The sequence below is a fragment of the Acanthopagrus latus genome, chromosome 20 (assembly GCF_904848185.1).
Source record: "Acanthopagrus latus isolate v.2019 chromosome 20, fAcaLat1.1, whole genome shotgun sequence".
NCBI lineage: Eukaryota > Metazoa > Chordata > Actinopteri > Spariformes > Sparidae > Acanthopagrus > Acanthopagrus latus.
The window spans coordinates 2,023,192-2,038,712 of NC_051058.1; the positions used below are offsets into that span (position 1 = coordinate 2,023,192).

Below are 15,521 nucleotides of genomic sequence, written 5' to 3' on the forward strand. Positions count from 1 at the left end.
ATATATATATACATATATATACACATATATATACATACACACACACACACACACACAATATAAATCTATTGCCCTAATAAGCCCTTTTTGACCAATAACAATGGAACCACAGGAACCAAAGCAGGATGTAATTTGAGCCTCTTGCATTTCCACCACATCTGTAGAAAGGTGTGACTCTTCACTGGCCTCATGATTCGATTTCAATTCAGCAGTCAACAATTTCAATGCAAATTGATTCTCGATGCATCACGATTGAGAAATATCCATTACATCTGTAGAATGTTGTAAAAATTGAGCCGATTTAAAGCTGTAATGAACAGTCGAGTGAGTGAGTTGAGTCACTTCCATGCAAATATGCCACAGGTTTGCTAGTTCTAGCCTTTCAAATTAGAGGATTTCAGTAGTGATCTACTGTATCTATCTATAGGTCTTGTTACAATACTTCGGTCCGGGCCTTCATGTGGATGCCCCTTCACATGCACCACCCACCCAGACACTTTTGCATACCAAGTACACCTCCTTATTGCAACTGCACTCCCCGGTGGCAATAACAGCATAGGCTACTGAATTCCTGACATGATTCCTGGACCCTTTGAAAAGTTCCTGCACTATAACAGGGTTCTTCATTTTAGGTGATGAACTCTATATCCTCCGGTTTTAGACCTCAGACAAAACCAACATTTAATTCATGACGTCATGCTTTAGGAAACAATAGCACGCATTTTTCACTCCTCTGATATTTAATAAGACAAAAAAGCTGCAACTAACCATTATTTTCATTGTCAATTTGTCTGTAGATGGATGTCCTCACATTTCCTGTGTTGTCCACAACAGGAATAAAGAACCCAGAAAGATATAAAAGGCTGCAATTAGCAGTAGCAGTTGACTCAAACCATACAACTAACAAATAATGGATTAACTGATTAAAAGCTGCCCCTCAAAAACAGAGTTAATATCTTTATCTAGAAATTAATGAGCCGAAAAATCAATAACTGAAACAAGATTTCAAGTTCGTCCATCCCTCAAGGCTACAGCTGTATAAAGTTCTATCGACCAAAGAACTTTATCTCTTTATTGGCTGCAGCTGGGGGACCTTAGCATTGGACACTTTGCCCCGTCTATCCACTTATTCAGTGTTTGAGATGACGCTCACAGAGCCAGAAGGTGACTTTTCTGTGTTATGTGTTGCTGTTAGGTGGAGCCTGGATTTCTTAAGTCCAGCTGATCCCAGTCCTGAGAGTGACTTGTTGCTTGGAAACTGCCCTCTGCAACTGGCACCAAAACAAAGTGCAAGTTTCTGCCAAGGCTACCATTCAAAAGCAAATTAATTGTTGTGGATTTGATTTCTGCAGAACTGGGCCAATTCCATATCCTCCCATTGTCCCTGCCTTCCATGGGCCTAACTATTTTTAGCTTTGTGATGGGATATTATTAAAACCAACAACTTTCTCACAGGCTTTCCTTGAGATGTCTGTCCCTGTGGCTGACGTGACACAAGAGGCTATAAAACAAACCAAGACACTGAACTACACAGAAACAATACAACACACAGGGGACTGACAAGTAACACAATTTACACTAAAAAAGAAAACTGTCTCTGAGGTAACTACCCCATGCTAAAATCTTTACTTTTTATTGGAGTCCATGCCCGATGGTAAACGTTCCAAAAAAAAACCTTTAAAAACAGCATGAAAAAACAACAGAGCCAGCTTTAGAATTAAGTGGAGAACACCCACTCCATAAATAATAATAAATCCTCCAGGAGGCTTTTACAGGCTGGGCCAAAGGCAAGTCCGCCACAGCGGGCTCTGGAGAGGAGACTGCTGTTTTATAAGGTACATTTGCCTCGACACAGCATACTCCATCAAAACTCCTCACAGGCAGGAATGGCCAGTCTAGCTTCAATGCTATGCCTGCAGTGATGGAAATACTTTGAGAATCACAGTGGATCCAAAACACAGAATACAGTGGGTTACAGAACTGCTTTCAATTTTCTAAAATATGTCGTAGGACAGAAACAGCTCTGGTGCTAAGTGGTTCCCCTCTGACCCCTCCTTCAGTATGTTCTTATGGTCATTGACCTTTTAACTGTAAAGCTTTCAGGGTGGCCTCGGAATATTTCCATTCTCGTGGAAAATCCTTATTTCAATGACAGTGGGTGTAACCATCCATCCATTCACAGTCTTCATCCCACTTTGATTAGTCTTACATGTACCTTAACTGTTCCCTAAACTGTTGAACTGTCTGATGCATCAGCAGAGCTGGGTGCTTGCTGTGGCAGGCCGTGTGTGGAATGTCTGGGTCTGGGGCATATCTGACGTTTCCTCTGTGGTTTTTTAGGGGCTACAGCTCCTTTCTCCTGCTTTCTGTGCTCCCAGGCTGCAAGCTCACTGCAGTTCACCAAATAAGGGCATTGGAGGAGGAATGCTGCTTTAGATGGGAGAGCATCTTTCCCTCTGCTCGTGGTGAAAATAGTTGAGCTCTAAGAGACCACTGCTTCAGATAGCACCCTGCTGTCTGCTGGGAGAAAATAGCAGACGATGTCATCGCTCCCCGGACCTTGTTCTTAAAGAGGATTATGAAAAGGGGAAAAACGTTCGATTCAGTCACTTCTCTGCTTGGTCATCTGAAGCTTGTTGTCAGCTCCCAGTTACCACATAATACTACAAACGTTTCTTTTGATCCTGGACTGATTACACACACAGAACAATCAAAAGGAGAATCATCCCATTAAAATAACAGAAGAATCTTCCGATTATGTCTCCTTCATTTCATTGAGAACACATTTCCATTTAACTGTTCCCCATTCTGAATTAAACACTTGATGGTTTGATTGTTTTATTTCCATTTACAATTTTATCTTTACAAATGCCCTCACTTTCAGCAGTTGCATTTCAAATTTGCCATTTTTCATTTACTCACTTTAGCCTCCGTCTTCAGATTATCATTTTTGCATTTCTAAATGTTCTTTTTCAGTTGAATTTTTTAAAGTTTATTTATGTCCTAATTATTTCTAACATGTTTCTTTAATTGCTTTTATTTTTCTTTAATTTCTATTACGACTTAAAATACCTTCTATACAGTAGATGTTCTCAGTGCTCTGTAACTAGAACTGTGAGTTTCTGAACAACCATTCTGACTGAATATATGAACTCACCATATTCATAACTTAACAATCAGCAGACTAACTAATTTAAAAGTACATTTTAAATCATTTACCATGTCATTAATTCTGTAACACACCCAAGGGTGGATGAGGATGAGGGATGTTGCTCAGCAGTCCATGAATTTTTCTATGCCTGTCTGTAGGCTGAAGTGATGCACCTTCACTACTTTAAAGCAGTATCTCTAGTTTCCGCCCGCAGATTGCTCACATCGGCAAATAATGATTTTGGCCTCTCTCAACCCGTCTGTGTTGGTACCAATGTCAGTGAACATGCTGTCTGTTGCAACTAAGTGTAAGGGTGTTTATTCTTGCCTTAACTTGCAAGTTGAATGACTTTTGGGCTGTGGCTAACAAAATCCATTACAACTTCTCTGTCTTCACAAAAATAGATCTCGTCTTTCATGAACATTGGACTAGTAACCACAGCATCCCCAAAGTCCCTAACAAATTGTGTGATTTAAAGAGTTGAGTTGTGTGAGGAGCAAACAGCTAGGATAAATCATAAGTCATTTCAGCCTTCCCGTAAGTTTGGCATTAAATGCAATACATTAAGTTAATTCTGTTCTTACATCTTACATCCCAACAGCTGCTGGAATGTTTTAACTGATTAAGCCATTCACATTTAATAAATGAAAGAAGACAACAATTTAGCGAGCAAAAATTACAAACTTTCTCTTCAAGGTAAACTAAGCTAGCTTAGCTTGATTGTTGGCTTTAGACATGGGCGTGGTACTGATCTTCCCCTGGCAAGAGGGAATAAGCAAATAAGCAAAAATGTCAATTTCTTTAAAGTCATTGGGTACACATGGTGCAAGCTGGAGTTTACAGCAGGCCTTGGGGTGAAGAAGAGGGCATGTAATGTTTGTAAGCCATTTCAGAGACTCACAGATCTCTCCCTCAATTGCCACAGAACATTCAAAGTGGGAAAAGAATCAAAAATTAAAATGTCTGGATTCTTTTTTTTATATCAACCACAACTGAAATCTGGCCACCTCGCCTCGGAGTTGGAGCTCTCTCTGCTTCAGCTAGCCACACCAACCATTGCTAAATTGTGAAGAAATTCTATTAGTAAATACGATCCTGTAATCTTGTCAAGTACTAGTCTTTCTGGATGGGACAAAATCCACTTCTGGCATCTTTCTTATAACATCTTGATAATGTTAGACAGTTATTGACCACAGTCAAATTCAAACGGATTGTCTTACTTTTAGTCAGCACAAAACATGGACATGAAGGGGGAGGCTTCAGTGACCGTAAGCTTGAACCCTGCTGAAGGGTCCTGACATGGCAGCTATTGAACATGGAGCTGAAGATGTGAATACATTCTCATAATGTACTGTGTGAAGATAATGTGATCAAAAGAATCATGAGACAAAGAATGGGTAGGTGTGGTTCCTGTAAATCTCTCCACTGTATAAAAGCCACATGAGAGGAATGGCATATGTGAATGCAGAGCTCAACCCTGACCTTAAACAAATCATATCTGCCCTCAGCTGGTGGCCCGGGCCATTTAGTAAACAATGATGAGCTCGATGAGATCAAGACTGTTAATGTGTTGTTATCAGCTGCAGGGTTTTGGAGTTCCTATCCTCTGGGTCCAGAGCACAAAGCAGCCATTTCCCTGACCCACTTTTCCTGCCTTGTGGACCACATGAAAGACTGAAAGGACAAAGGCGCAGACAGTTTTGGAATCACTCTTACAATGAGAGGAAAACACAACTGCACACCAGCCTGGGTGTCACTGGAAACACATTACACAGTGGAAACGCGCACTCGCACAACCAAGTTTCCTCCCATTGTCATCACTGGCAACACAAAGAGATCCACCATATGTGACTTCAAATGGCTCACAGCGGCACGGCAGGGATGTTACATAGTCAGCTCATCTCTTTTCTCCCCACTGTCCTTCTCACTTATAGAAACACTCCCGCCCAAAGAGTCTTAGTAGCCCCTTTCACACAGAGAAGCCGCATTAACGCTGCAGCAGTGGTTCACCAATTCTCCGTCGTTGGTCATTCACACAGAGCGAAGCATCTCCGCTGTGTAGTTCACACAGAAAGCCGGCGCTAAAGAGGCGTGGCGGTACACGTCATGATGATGACGACTGTGCGTTTTCGAGGTGTTTCCTCGGAGTCCTGTCGATCTAAACCAGCGGATAGTTTATAATCATATGGATGTTGTTTTAATGTGTTGTGATTGAGATCCTGACCCACCAAACATCCTGGAAAGTGACAAAGTAACGTTTTTCACTCTAAATTACATAATTGCCAACAGTAAACTGGTCGCTGTCTGACTCTGTCACTCTCGGGGAGGGAGGCTGTTTTCTGGGGGAAAGTTCACTGAAATCCGACCGTCACTGTGATTTATTTTCAACAAACACTTGGTGAGTAAAGGTTTTTTTGCCGATGACAGACACTATTTTTAGGGCAGAAATGAGTCAGTAGGACAGGTGGGAGGACGGACGCTTCTCCACGTATATCTGCAGTATTTTTTCCTCGTATAAGTTGGCAAAGACAGTTACAGTTCCTATGTTACTGTTGTTTGGTCATGTAACATTGCTTTGTGGGACATTTCTTTTTATTCAGTATAGTGAATGACCTGTGTAGTTATCAGACCGTCTGATCGACATGCCCTCGATACGTGCAGCCAGCTCACACTGGTTTGGTTCGCCAATACTGTGCCTCTGATACTACCTCCAGAGGTGGATCAGTACGAAATTTCACCCCTCGCCGCCTCCAAGACGTTCACACAGAGGAGGAGAATTGGCGCAGGATCCCCACATCCAACAACAGGGTGAATGGGGCTAGTGTTACATGTAAAAACCTGGTAGTGAAACAGTCCCTGTTATCCTTCATTTAGGCTCATTTGAAAGATCCTGAGCCAAGACATGTAAATATCTTGTGAGGTGTTCACTCCATTTCACTCTAACTGATCTTCCATTTAAACATTTTTTTCAGGACCTTAAGGCTATGCCATTCTTACACTATTACATTTAGGTTGGGAAAAACATCAGCAGAACAGTGGTTTTATGCCTCTTTCAAAGGTTTTGACAACAACAGCTTGATTTTATCCTTGAGTAAAATTAGGGTAAAAACGAAAATAAACTCAACATTTTTCATGATGCCAAAAATACCTATAGTACCAGTCATTTGAGCGCCTTTGTGCACAGAGGAAACTTGTCTGGAAGACCAGTAAGCTAACCGTATCGTGGTGTTTTTTCCTCAGACACACTCAGGCAGGCAAGGCTGGGAAAGAAATAGAGAAATGTCCTCCTGCTTGGAATTTTGGTGACTGAAATAATTGAACTTGATATAGAATTAAAATCGTGACAGCCCTATGCCTAAACTTATTTCTAAGTCCACAAGTTAAATGGCATGTGAATGTTTACCAGCCACTTTTTTTTTTGCTGCCTCGTGAAGCATATCTACCAACCGCTTGCTTATCTAACCGGCATTTGACTGGTGATTGGTGCCAAATTTGAGCCCTGTTCACAAGACATGTAAAAGTAAATGTGTGTGTGTTCCTGGCAGGCTGGCTGGTAGTGTGTGGCCCCCAGTGTTTACACACAAGCAGTCTAATCTCCAGCCTGATCAGCCGGTATGGGTTTGGTCACCCGTGTCACATTCCCCTAGCGACACACTACCACCACAAACACAGGCTTACAGTGACTTCCACAATTTTCAAACCCACTGTACAATTCTGGGATCTATCTGTGGCTCTGATGGTGACACCAGTCTCAGTTACCATATATCAAATGCTAGAGCAGAGTCCGATTCTGCAGCACCACTGCATCATACTTGGAAAAAAAAAAATCCTAGTTTATCTCCCTTTAAACCTTTAAAGCCAAAGGGAACATTTGTGGTGAGGTAGCATATTTTCAATACTGCTGACTCATACTGTACCTTCATGTTAACTCTACAGTATCCTCATCATATTCCTAAACAGATGTGACACACACCAGATGAGACACTAGATGAGCGAGACTCTGTGTATTTCCATCCTGCAACTCAGACACACACACCTGTCCAATTTGATTTAATGACCACACACACACACACACACAACAAAAAGGTTAAAGCTGGAAACATACTTTGACAGATGTGATGGACATAAGAATCACAAACAAACCACAAAGAGTTTGACCAGCTGTCCATAATATGCACCAAAGGAAGGTAATGATTTGTGTGATGCATACACTAAAGGACACATGGCAACCATATCAACCATAGATGAACCATATGATACGAGTTGAAGCAATACACAGTCAATCAGTTCCAGGCTATTCTACGGATCTAAAGTCTGTAGCCATAATGTGCTGAAGAACATAGCATTGTGCCAGCAAGGGGCAGGGAATAAGTAGAATACAAGTTAGTAAACCCGGATCTAAATAATGCAGGTTCGGTGTCACAAACAGTGCAACTTTCAAGACATTTACTTTAAAAAAACAACATATTTTTGTCTCTCAGTTCAGATTCAGATGCTCTGACATAATGTCTCTGGAATATTGTCACTACATATTCTTCAAATAAAAAATTCACCATTAAACACTTTTCACAGTAATCTCAACAATATCAGCGAACAAAACATCTAATTTCATAAATCACAATGAATCAAGACTCTGAAGTTACTCTTGAACCCAACTTGACCTACGTGTGAAACGGTTCTAACAGCATTTCCAGGCTTTGGGTTCAGTTTCACAATGTGGCTACTATGGAAGTGTGAACTGTGGACTAGATCACATTAGTATCAGCATTACTCACCGATTCATCCAGGGCAAAGCGCAGGCAGCCATGTTCGTACAGTACAAAGAATCTCCGCTGCCATTTCTGTCAGAGGGAAAACATGCTATGAGATTAGTCTGACACAGTAGGTGGATTTATGAGACAGTTGCTCCTATTCAATACGCCAAAAACAATTAAATATTAGCGTTTAGCCTCATTTTAATTATTGCAGAATGGGCGGTGACAAGCATTCTTCCTTTAGTACATTTCCATCAATGAAGGAAGTATTTCATTGTTGAAAGATTTGGTTGGCTACGCAATAAAAGAGGAAGATAATCTGAAGTTGCTGCAATATGGAAGGGGGAAAAAAGAGATAAAGGGCTGTGGTATTCCCTGTGGTTTAAAGGGAAAAACAACCACTGCACCAAGCCAGACCAATTAATACTCTAGCTGGTGGGTGACATACTGTGAATTGGTTGGTGCTTGGTTTTCGCTCTTACGAGAAAAAACAGGCAATGCTGTAACAGAATCTAGATTAATTTTAGTAAGTACTGCCTTGTTTGACATATTGATTTGAGTTTTGGATTGTAAGCAGCCTCTTCTTGAACGGTCTGTCTGTGGAGATGTACAGAAAGTCAGAAGTACAATCTGTAGTTCCAACAACAGCTGGATTATGGTGCCCTTTGGTCTGGGTGCTGCCAACATGGAGGGAAGGGGAAGGTTGACATTGTTCATGTATGCATACTGGTCATATTGTAATCACACAAAGCTGGTTGAAAATCAGCAAAGTTTCCTTTAAGGGGGGAACAGTGTACAACCATTTCGTAAAAAAAAAACATACAGTATAATGCAAGCTCTTACCCGGGATCTCTGCATAGGATTGTCAAAGTCAGTTCCCTCAGGGGCCAAGCACAGCCATCCACCATAAATAGGTTTAGCCTGTAAAGGAGAGAGGGGGAGAGAAAAAACGCAATTTAGGTAATCATTAAAGCTGGAAGAGTGTGAGCTGAGGGGGAAGGGAGGGAGCAAGAGAGGGTGTAAATATGAGAAAGAAGCCTTTTGGGGTCCAGATGTTGCCTCTGTTCTCACAAGGCATTTTGCAGCCTTCTGCTGTAATCAACTCTGTCTGATGACATGCCTGACTGCTTTTCCTTCCTGTTTCCACCAGTATGAAAAACCAGCAACATACTCAGTAAACAAAACACATCTAAACCCACATACGATTCACCTTGACCACAAATGACCAAAGTCCCCAAAAGGTAGAAATGTTTAAAAGCCATGGAAACATTCAAAGATAGAACCTGCTCCCACTGGACAGCAGGTAGGCTCTTTAAAATGACTGCTCTTTGCTCTCTGACAATCTCTTTGCTTTAAGTGTAAACCATTACAGAGCAGCTCTCATACCAGCACTCACTCCCCCCACTTCTTCAACACACTTCACCTGAAATGTCTCTGCTGGAAGGTGGAAGCATCCAATTATTAGTATGCTAGTCTAAGAGTGCCCTGTTACTGCTCCATGTCACTGCATGCCTGCCTTAAATCTATATATGCTGTGTTTGAACTTGCATGGACGCACCTATGAAGGCAAGTTTGATGAGCTGACACCATTAAAAAAAGGTTATTTTGGAGATGCAGGATGTCGTGACCCAGATAAATCAAATCAATCTGTTAATTAGACAGATGGCGACTTATCTCATGTTGAGATTTCCTGACAGACAACTTTAAAAATGGTACAGAGTCTTAAGTGGGGGAGAAAACATGGAGCAGCTATTTCAGAAAGAACAAGAGCAAGCACACATCAAATACAACACAAACACACAATGGACCAAACTTCCTGTCCACTGATCCTGCAGTCCACACCCTACAGTGCCCCTTCCCCAGGGAGCCTGTCCTCTCAGGCCACATCCAAACTAATGTGGCTCAACTGGAAAAGTCAGCTCATCTCTTCACTTATTTAACAACTGCAAAGTTACACTACAGTACTACACACTGTATTGTATGACAGTGTGCACTTGCATGTATCTGATTTGAATAAAGCTGAGTCAAAATCAGCTGTTTATTGGGACCTTCAGTGCTGGCACATTGGCCAAGACGACACAGTAGCCTCCTCAATGAATGAAGACGGTCCAATTTAGGGGCCTTCAGCCAATGTCAGAGTCATCTGCAAGGGTCTGTGGCCCTCATTTTTGGCAGTAGTTTGCCCTAGACTGAGGATTTTCTGCTGGCTGAGTATGTTGCATATATGGAGAAATCCTTCTGATGGGCTGTTGGGTTAGGAAATCGGTGCACAAAGGGAACAGATAAAGAGATATCGGGAAAGCCCTTTGAGCCTGTTGCAATATTATCCATGATTTCACCAATTTAGTTGGGTTTAAGTTTTCTTGATTTTTGCCAGTGCCATTTGCAACTTTGAATCAGACATATTCTTGATTAGAACACGCAACAATGGGGTAAAAATGACCAATGCTTATATATCATCACAATCCTTTGTCTATTTGCAGTCCCGAGTCTTCCTGTTTCCCCTTTTGAATGACAAATACAAGCCCCATTCACACTGCCGGGGGTTCCTGTGCCAATTCTCTGCATCTTCCTCTGTGTGAAAGCCACGGTGCTGATGCGCCTCCACAGGTTGTATCAGAGGCGCAGCATTGGCGAACCGAACTTGTGTGAATGCATAAGCTGGCGGTGCGGAGAGAGTGTTCGTCAATCTGATGGTGTTATAACTACACAGTTCGGCAATAATATGGCATCTCTGTGTGAAAAGGGCTACTGACTACTGTCACCTGGTGGAATGGGCACTTAGACTGTTTTTCCAATTACATCTGCCAGCCTGGCTCTGCTCGGTTTGCTTCAGCTCATTTATCTTTAACCAATGGTGCACTTGTCTCTATTCCTTCAGTACTACAGAGGAATTACTTAGTGCTGGGCAGTATCACCATAAGTGTATATCACTGTATTTTTTTTTTTTTTCATCCAAGCATGAAGTTGCGCGTGAACAGTGACATACAACATATGCATCGGAAAATCGGTAATGTGATGACACTTGATAGATTTACTTAATTATAGACCCGTGGCCCATATTCTCGCCTCCTTAGTCAAACACACGCCGATGTTAAATCCCCGCTATTGAAAGAAGCGTGCTGCAGAGCGCCTCACCCCCTCTGTTAGCTGCCTCAAGCAACAGACAGCTAACAGGAAGCAGGTTGAATTTGCACCCCATTGGAGTTTAGAACTGGGTTCTTAGCGGGGAGCTTTTAATTTGACAGTAGCAACCGTTAGTAGCTTAACACTACAACAAAAAGCTGACAGCTACAGAGACCGAGGAGAGCTAGCATCTCCCGGATCTCAGTGGCTTTCCAGTTGGTCATCTTGATGTCCGCAGATGAAGTCATGAACTGCAATGTCTATCCTATCCGTCTTCACCATAACGTAACACCAGAGCATTATTTTTTAACCCTCACCACGCCTTGCAGTCGCACCATGCCTGTTTAGAAGCGCAACACTGAAATGGGTCCACTCTGAAACAGTGTCGTGCGGCGTAGCTTTACGAACGTTGTGTAATCACATACACCGGTATGGTGGCATATTCAAAATTCATATCATAACGAAAATATACACTGGTGTTTGGTGTGAACCAGTATACCGCCGAGCACTAGAATAACTGCTAACAAAGAGGCCCCGCTAATTCAGTTACGAACACATTTCATTTTCTACAACTTCTTCAAAACAAAAGCCCCCCATTACTTAGGCATTAAAGCGTTTATTGTGAAGCAGCATTACAGGAAACGTTATGTTCTCACCAGCAGTACCTCAACAGGAAGAGAGAAACTAAAGAGGTTCAGTGAGAAGCTACAAAAGTACTGAGAGCTGAACAGTGACTTTTAGAAACATCTTTCTCTCAGGTTTGTTACACAGACAGGAGTTGACCCTACTCCGGAGTAGGTCCACTGCCGGAGCAGCTTCGCTCAACTCGGCGGAATAAAACTAGTGATGGAAAAGCACATTGGCAAAGCTCGGTTTGACCTGCTGCAGCCGCGAGCGATGATGGAAAAACTGCTTTATTTCCTCTAACATGTATGCTAGCTGGATGTCATCTATAGTTTTTGCTGTGTGTTCAAGTGCAGCTTTTTGGATGAGAGACAGGAGATAGTTGGCCAGCGCCTTCATCAGCCCTAGTTCTTTGATGTCGGTTTGGTGTGTCTTGTCCTAAGAGGTGGTGCTACTACTGGTCTCATTACAGACTGAGAAAAAAAAAAATAGAAAAAAAAAGTGAATGACAGAATGCAAACACTGTGAGATTTACTTGGCTTTAAGACTGTGTGATAGCTTGTTATGATTTAACCATTTCAGTCAATTTCATGCTGCTTTCTTTGTCAGTTATGATTCATTTCTGATGAGGTCATTTCTTTAGGTCTTGGACCGTTGGTGGGGACAAAAACACAATATGAAGACATCGCTGAGCTCTCGGGAATTTGTTTGACATTTTATCGACAAATTAATTAATTGTGAAAATAATAAGGAGCCTCATCGATGCAGCCTTGGTGTGGACCTGGTCATGGTTGGACCTGTAACTGAGAAGAGCAGGTTCAGTGCAGCAGGAGTGCTGCTGTTGTCACTGATCAGGTGCGGGTGACAAGACAAACACAGCTGGGTGTGAAACTCATGCCATTATCACAACAGAGATCCAATACACACAAGGCCCTTACAGAAACACTGCTGGAGCAGGGCCACAGATACGAGTTTACAGCCTATCTGGCATGAAGTGATGGCGTCTGTCCTTGAGCGATGAAAACCACTCTGAGAACAGCCTGCAGTCAGTAACAGCGTTGGAACATTTGGTCCGTGTTAAAGCTATGGGCTGCATAAAGTCTGACTCCACTGTGTATCATTAGAAGCACTTGGGGTGGGATGTTGAGCAGCAGCCGCTGGGAAACTTTACTCTGATTTCCCAACCACACACTTCCTTTCTCTCCCTGCGACTCCTGCTCCCACTCCTGAAGTCCCATCACCCGTCTTTCTCCGTCTCCCACGTACATGTTAAACCTTAACCTGCCTGCATCCTCCATCACTGACCTGCCTCCCACTATCTTTCCTGGATAGCGTGATCGCTTCTCTCCAACAGGGATGGCCCATCGAGCCTGACGAACATCTCAGCTCTCCAGGGCCAAACAATTCATGCAGTCGAGTGAAAACTGTGACTACAGACTTGGAACTCGTGGAGAAATTAAACTCCTTTTGGAGCACATTGACTGAAATGAAAGAATGCACTGGGGCCCGGCCGCAGCCCCTCCCCCAGCCCACCTTTTATTCTAGCTGTGCTGAACAAAGAGATTGTTTATATTGGATACTGTCCTTGCGACAGTCAGACGCACTCTTCCCTTTGCATAACTTTTCCACGTGGGCTATTTGTTTCAAAGCTGCATTCTCAAGCTCCAGCTCCCTTAAGTTCTGAATACTTTGCATTTAATTTAGGGCTCAAATTCACTTAGCTAAATCACCTATTCATGGGGTTTTAACAGCTTTACAGGAGCTTTCTTTTGACCAGGTTATTGGGTTTGTCTCCTGTAAGTCAGTCTGTAGCAGTTTCTGAACACTGGGAACACTTTACAAAGCCCAGTCCTTACCTTGCTTGGGCTCACAAGTTTATCGCTGTTTAGGTTATGTAACACAGCTTTACACCACTAATGGCCTGGTGCGTAGTGGTTTGAGGACTGTCCAGAGAGAATAATTACAAAATCTGCTTGTGCAACTAAGCTCCTTGCGAACTGTTTGGATAGCTGACACACTGGAGACATTTTCAAAAGCAAGTGGGTGACTCGGGCAACAGCAATGATCAAGGATTGATGGTGTATCATTCCCAAAGGCCAGGACAGTAAGCCTCTCTGGTTCCGGCTCCAGGTCACGGGGAGATTAGAGGAAGTGATGTAACTATAAGCCGTCTATCTTCAATAAAGAGTCACACATCTGAGGGGTTAGGCTCTAATACACCATGCCGCCAATGTCGGGGCTATCGACAAGCGCCTGTGGCCCTAGTTGTTGTGGTGTGTCCTGCACCACTGGCACTGGTCAGAGCTTCTCAGAGGCTTTTCAGCTGACTGAGTGAGAAGAATTGGCTGTCGAGCGCGTCAGTGAGAGAAATCACTGATTGGCTGTCAAGCTAAGTGAATCAGCTGGTGAGAAGAGAAACAGAAAAACAAAAAGGGAAAACCCCTTCAGTCTGTCACTGCAGCGTCTGTGATTTCATCCATTTAGTGCAGTTTCTCCTTTTATTAGCCTCCACCACTCAGTGCCAATTGCAATTTTTCAATCAGACACATTCTCATTTAGAAGTGCAATATTAGTGAATAATGAATACAGATAACCACTACCTGGTGGCATGAGAGGTATTTCCCCTCTCACAGGTGACCATCGCCTGCAGTCTTTGTGGTGTGTTCAAATGCAGCTTTTTCAGCCAAGACACAGCGCACATGAGGCGACGCAACAGTCGGCTTTCGTCGCCACTAATTCTTGGATGTCTGTTTGGTGTTTCTGTGCCCTTAACCTGCAATACACTGAGCGCTGCAAGCCATACACACTTTTACAAAAGAAAGCAAGTGTGTGCCCCCACACGCTCTCAGAGGAGAAGAGGATGCTGACGTTGCTGTTTGGCTCTAAAGCTGTGCTCATGGGCCCATCCAGGCCTCATGTCTGGGATCAATTACAGGATACGACGGAGACTAAACTAATGATCTGAGAGAGAGAGAGAGAGATACAGGGAACCAGAAAACATGCTCAGAGTATGATCTCCACAGCTGAATGGAGCTTAACTCATCTCATCTGGGGTTTTCTGCCCATTAGCTTCCAACATAGCAGACTCTGGTCTGCCAGACATACACACGCTAAACAAACAACTGCAGGTAAACAACAGCTAATGGTTACACAATCAATCACAGGGACCAAACTGGCAGGCAAATGTAGCCATTGTAGTCAGAATAGATCCACAGGAATTCACTTTCACCAGGCCGGCTGGGTCACATGGAAAGAGACAGGCATAAGACAGAGGTGAAGAAACCACAGATGTGTTGTATTCCAGCCAGAATAAACACCAAACTAATCCTCCCTTCTCTCCACCTTAGCTGTTAACATACTGTTGCTAAGGACGTCCTTTAAGATTAAACATACCACATATATGCTGCCGTTCTTTACAATCCCCTTTGATATCCAATTCAGTAGAAGAGTGGAAATTAACAGTTTAAATGTAAAACATATCGGATTTCAAAGCAAGCCAGGCGTTTGTTTGTTTTTTTTTCAATCTACAAGCATGTAGCTGCCAGCCTGCATTCTCACGAGCCAGACAAGCTAGTCACCGTCAAGCCGATAATCATTTTCCAGTTTGGCAGCAACGACAGTTCATGAAAAGGCAATCATTCAAGATACTTAAACTGCTGAAGGCACAGGGTAACCTAGTCATGTCATTATTGTTCCTAGCATGCATTGGTTACCTGGGTCAGGTCCTGGTCCGTCAACAGATGCAGCTCTCGTGGTTTGAAGCAGTTCTGACATTTACTTTTGTTGAAGAAGTTCGCCTGGAATTTCCTACAGGGGTTTTCTTTTGCGGTCGACATGATATTTCAGCTCTTTGCAAACACTGAGGG

General features: G+C 42.9%; 1 protein-coding gene across 4 annotated transcripts in view; it reads right to left on the reverse strand.

Annotated features, from left to right (window-relative positions):
* Positions 1 to 15,521, reverse strand: part of LOC119009600 (myosin phosphatase Rho interacting protein) — a 45,580-nt gene extending 30,059 nt beyond the window's left edge. For 3 of the 4 annotated variants that reach the window (XM_037081015.1, XM_037081013.1, XM_037081014.1), the window contains exons 1-3: positions 15,369 to 15,521; positions 8,749 to 8,826; positions 7,927 to 7,992 (exon numbers count right to left, since the gene is read on the reverse strand). In XM_037081015.1, the coding sequence (XP_036936910.1) occupies positions 7,927 to 7,992; positions 8,749 to 8,826; positions 15,369 to 15,491 (267 nt within the window). In that variant the 5' untranslated portion in view covers positions 15,492 to 15,521. Of the gene's footprint in view, positions 1 to 7,926; positions 7,993 to 8,748; positions 8,827 to 15,048; positions 15,103 to 15,368 lie in introns of those variants that run through there. The other variant, XM_037081017.1, reaches the window with a different exon arrangement.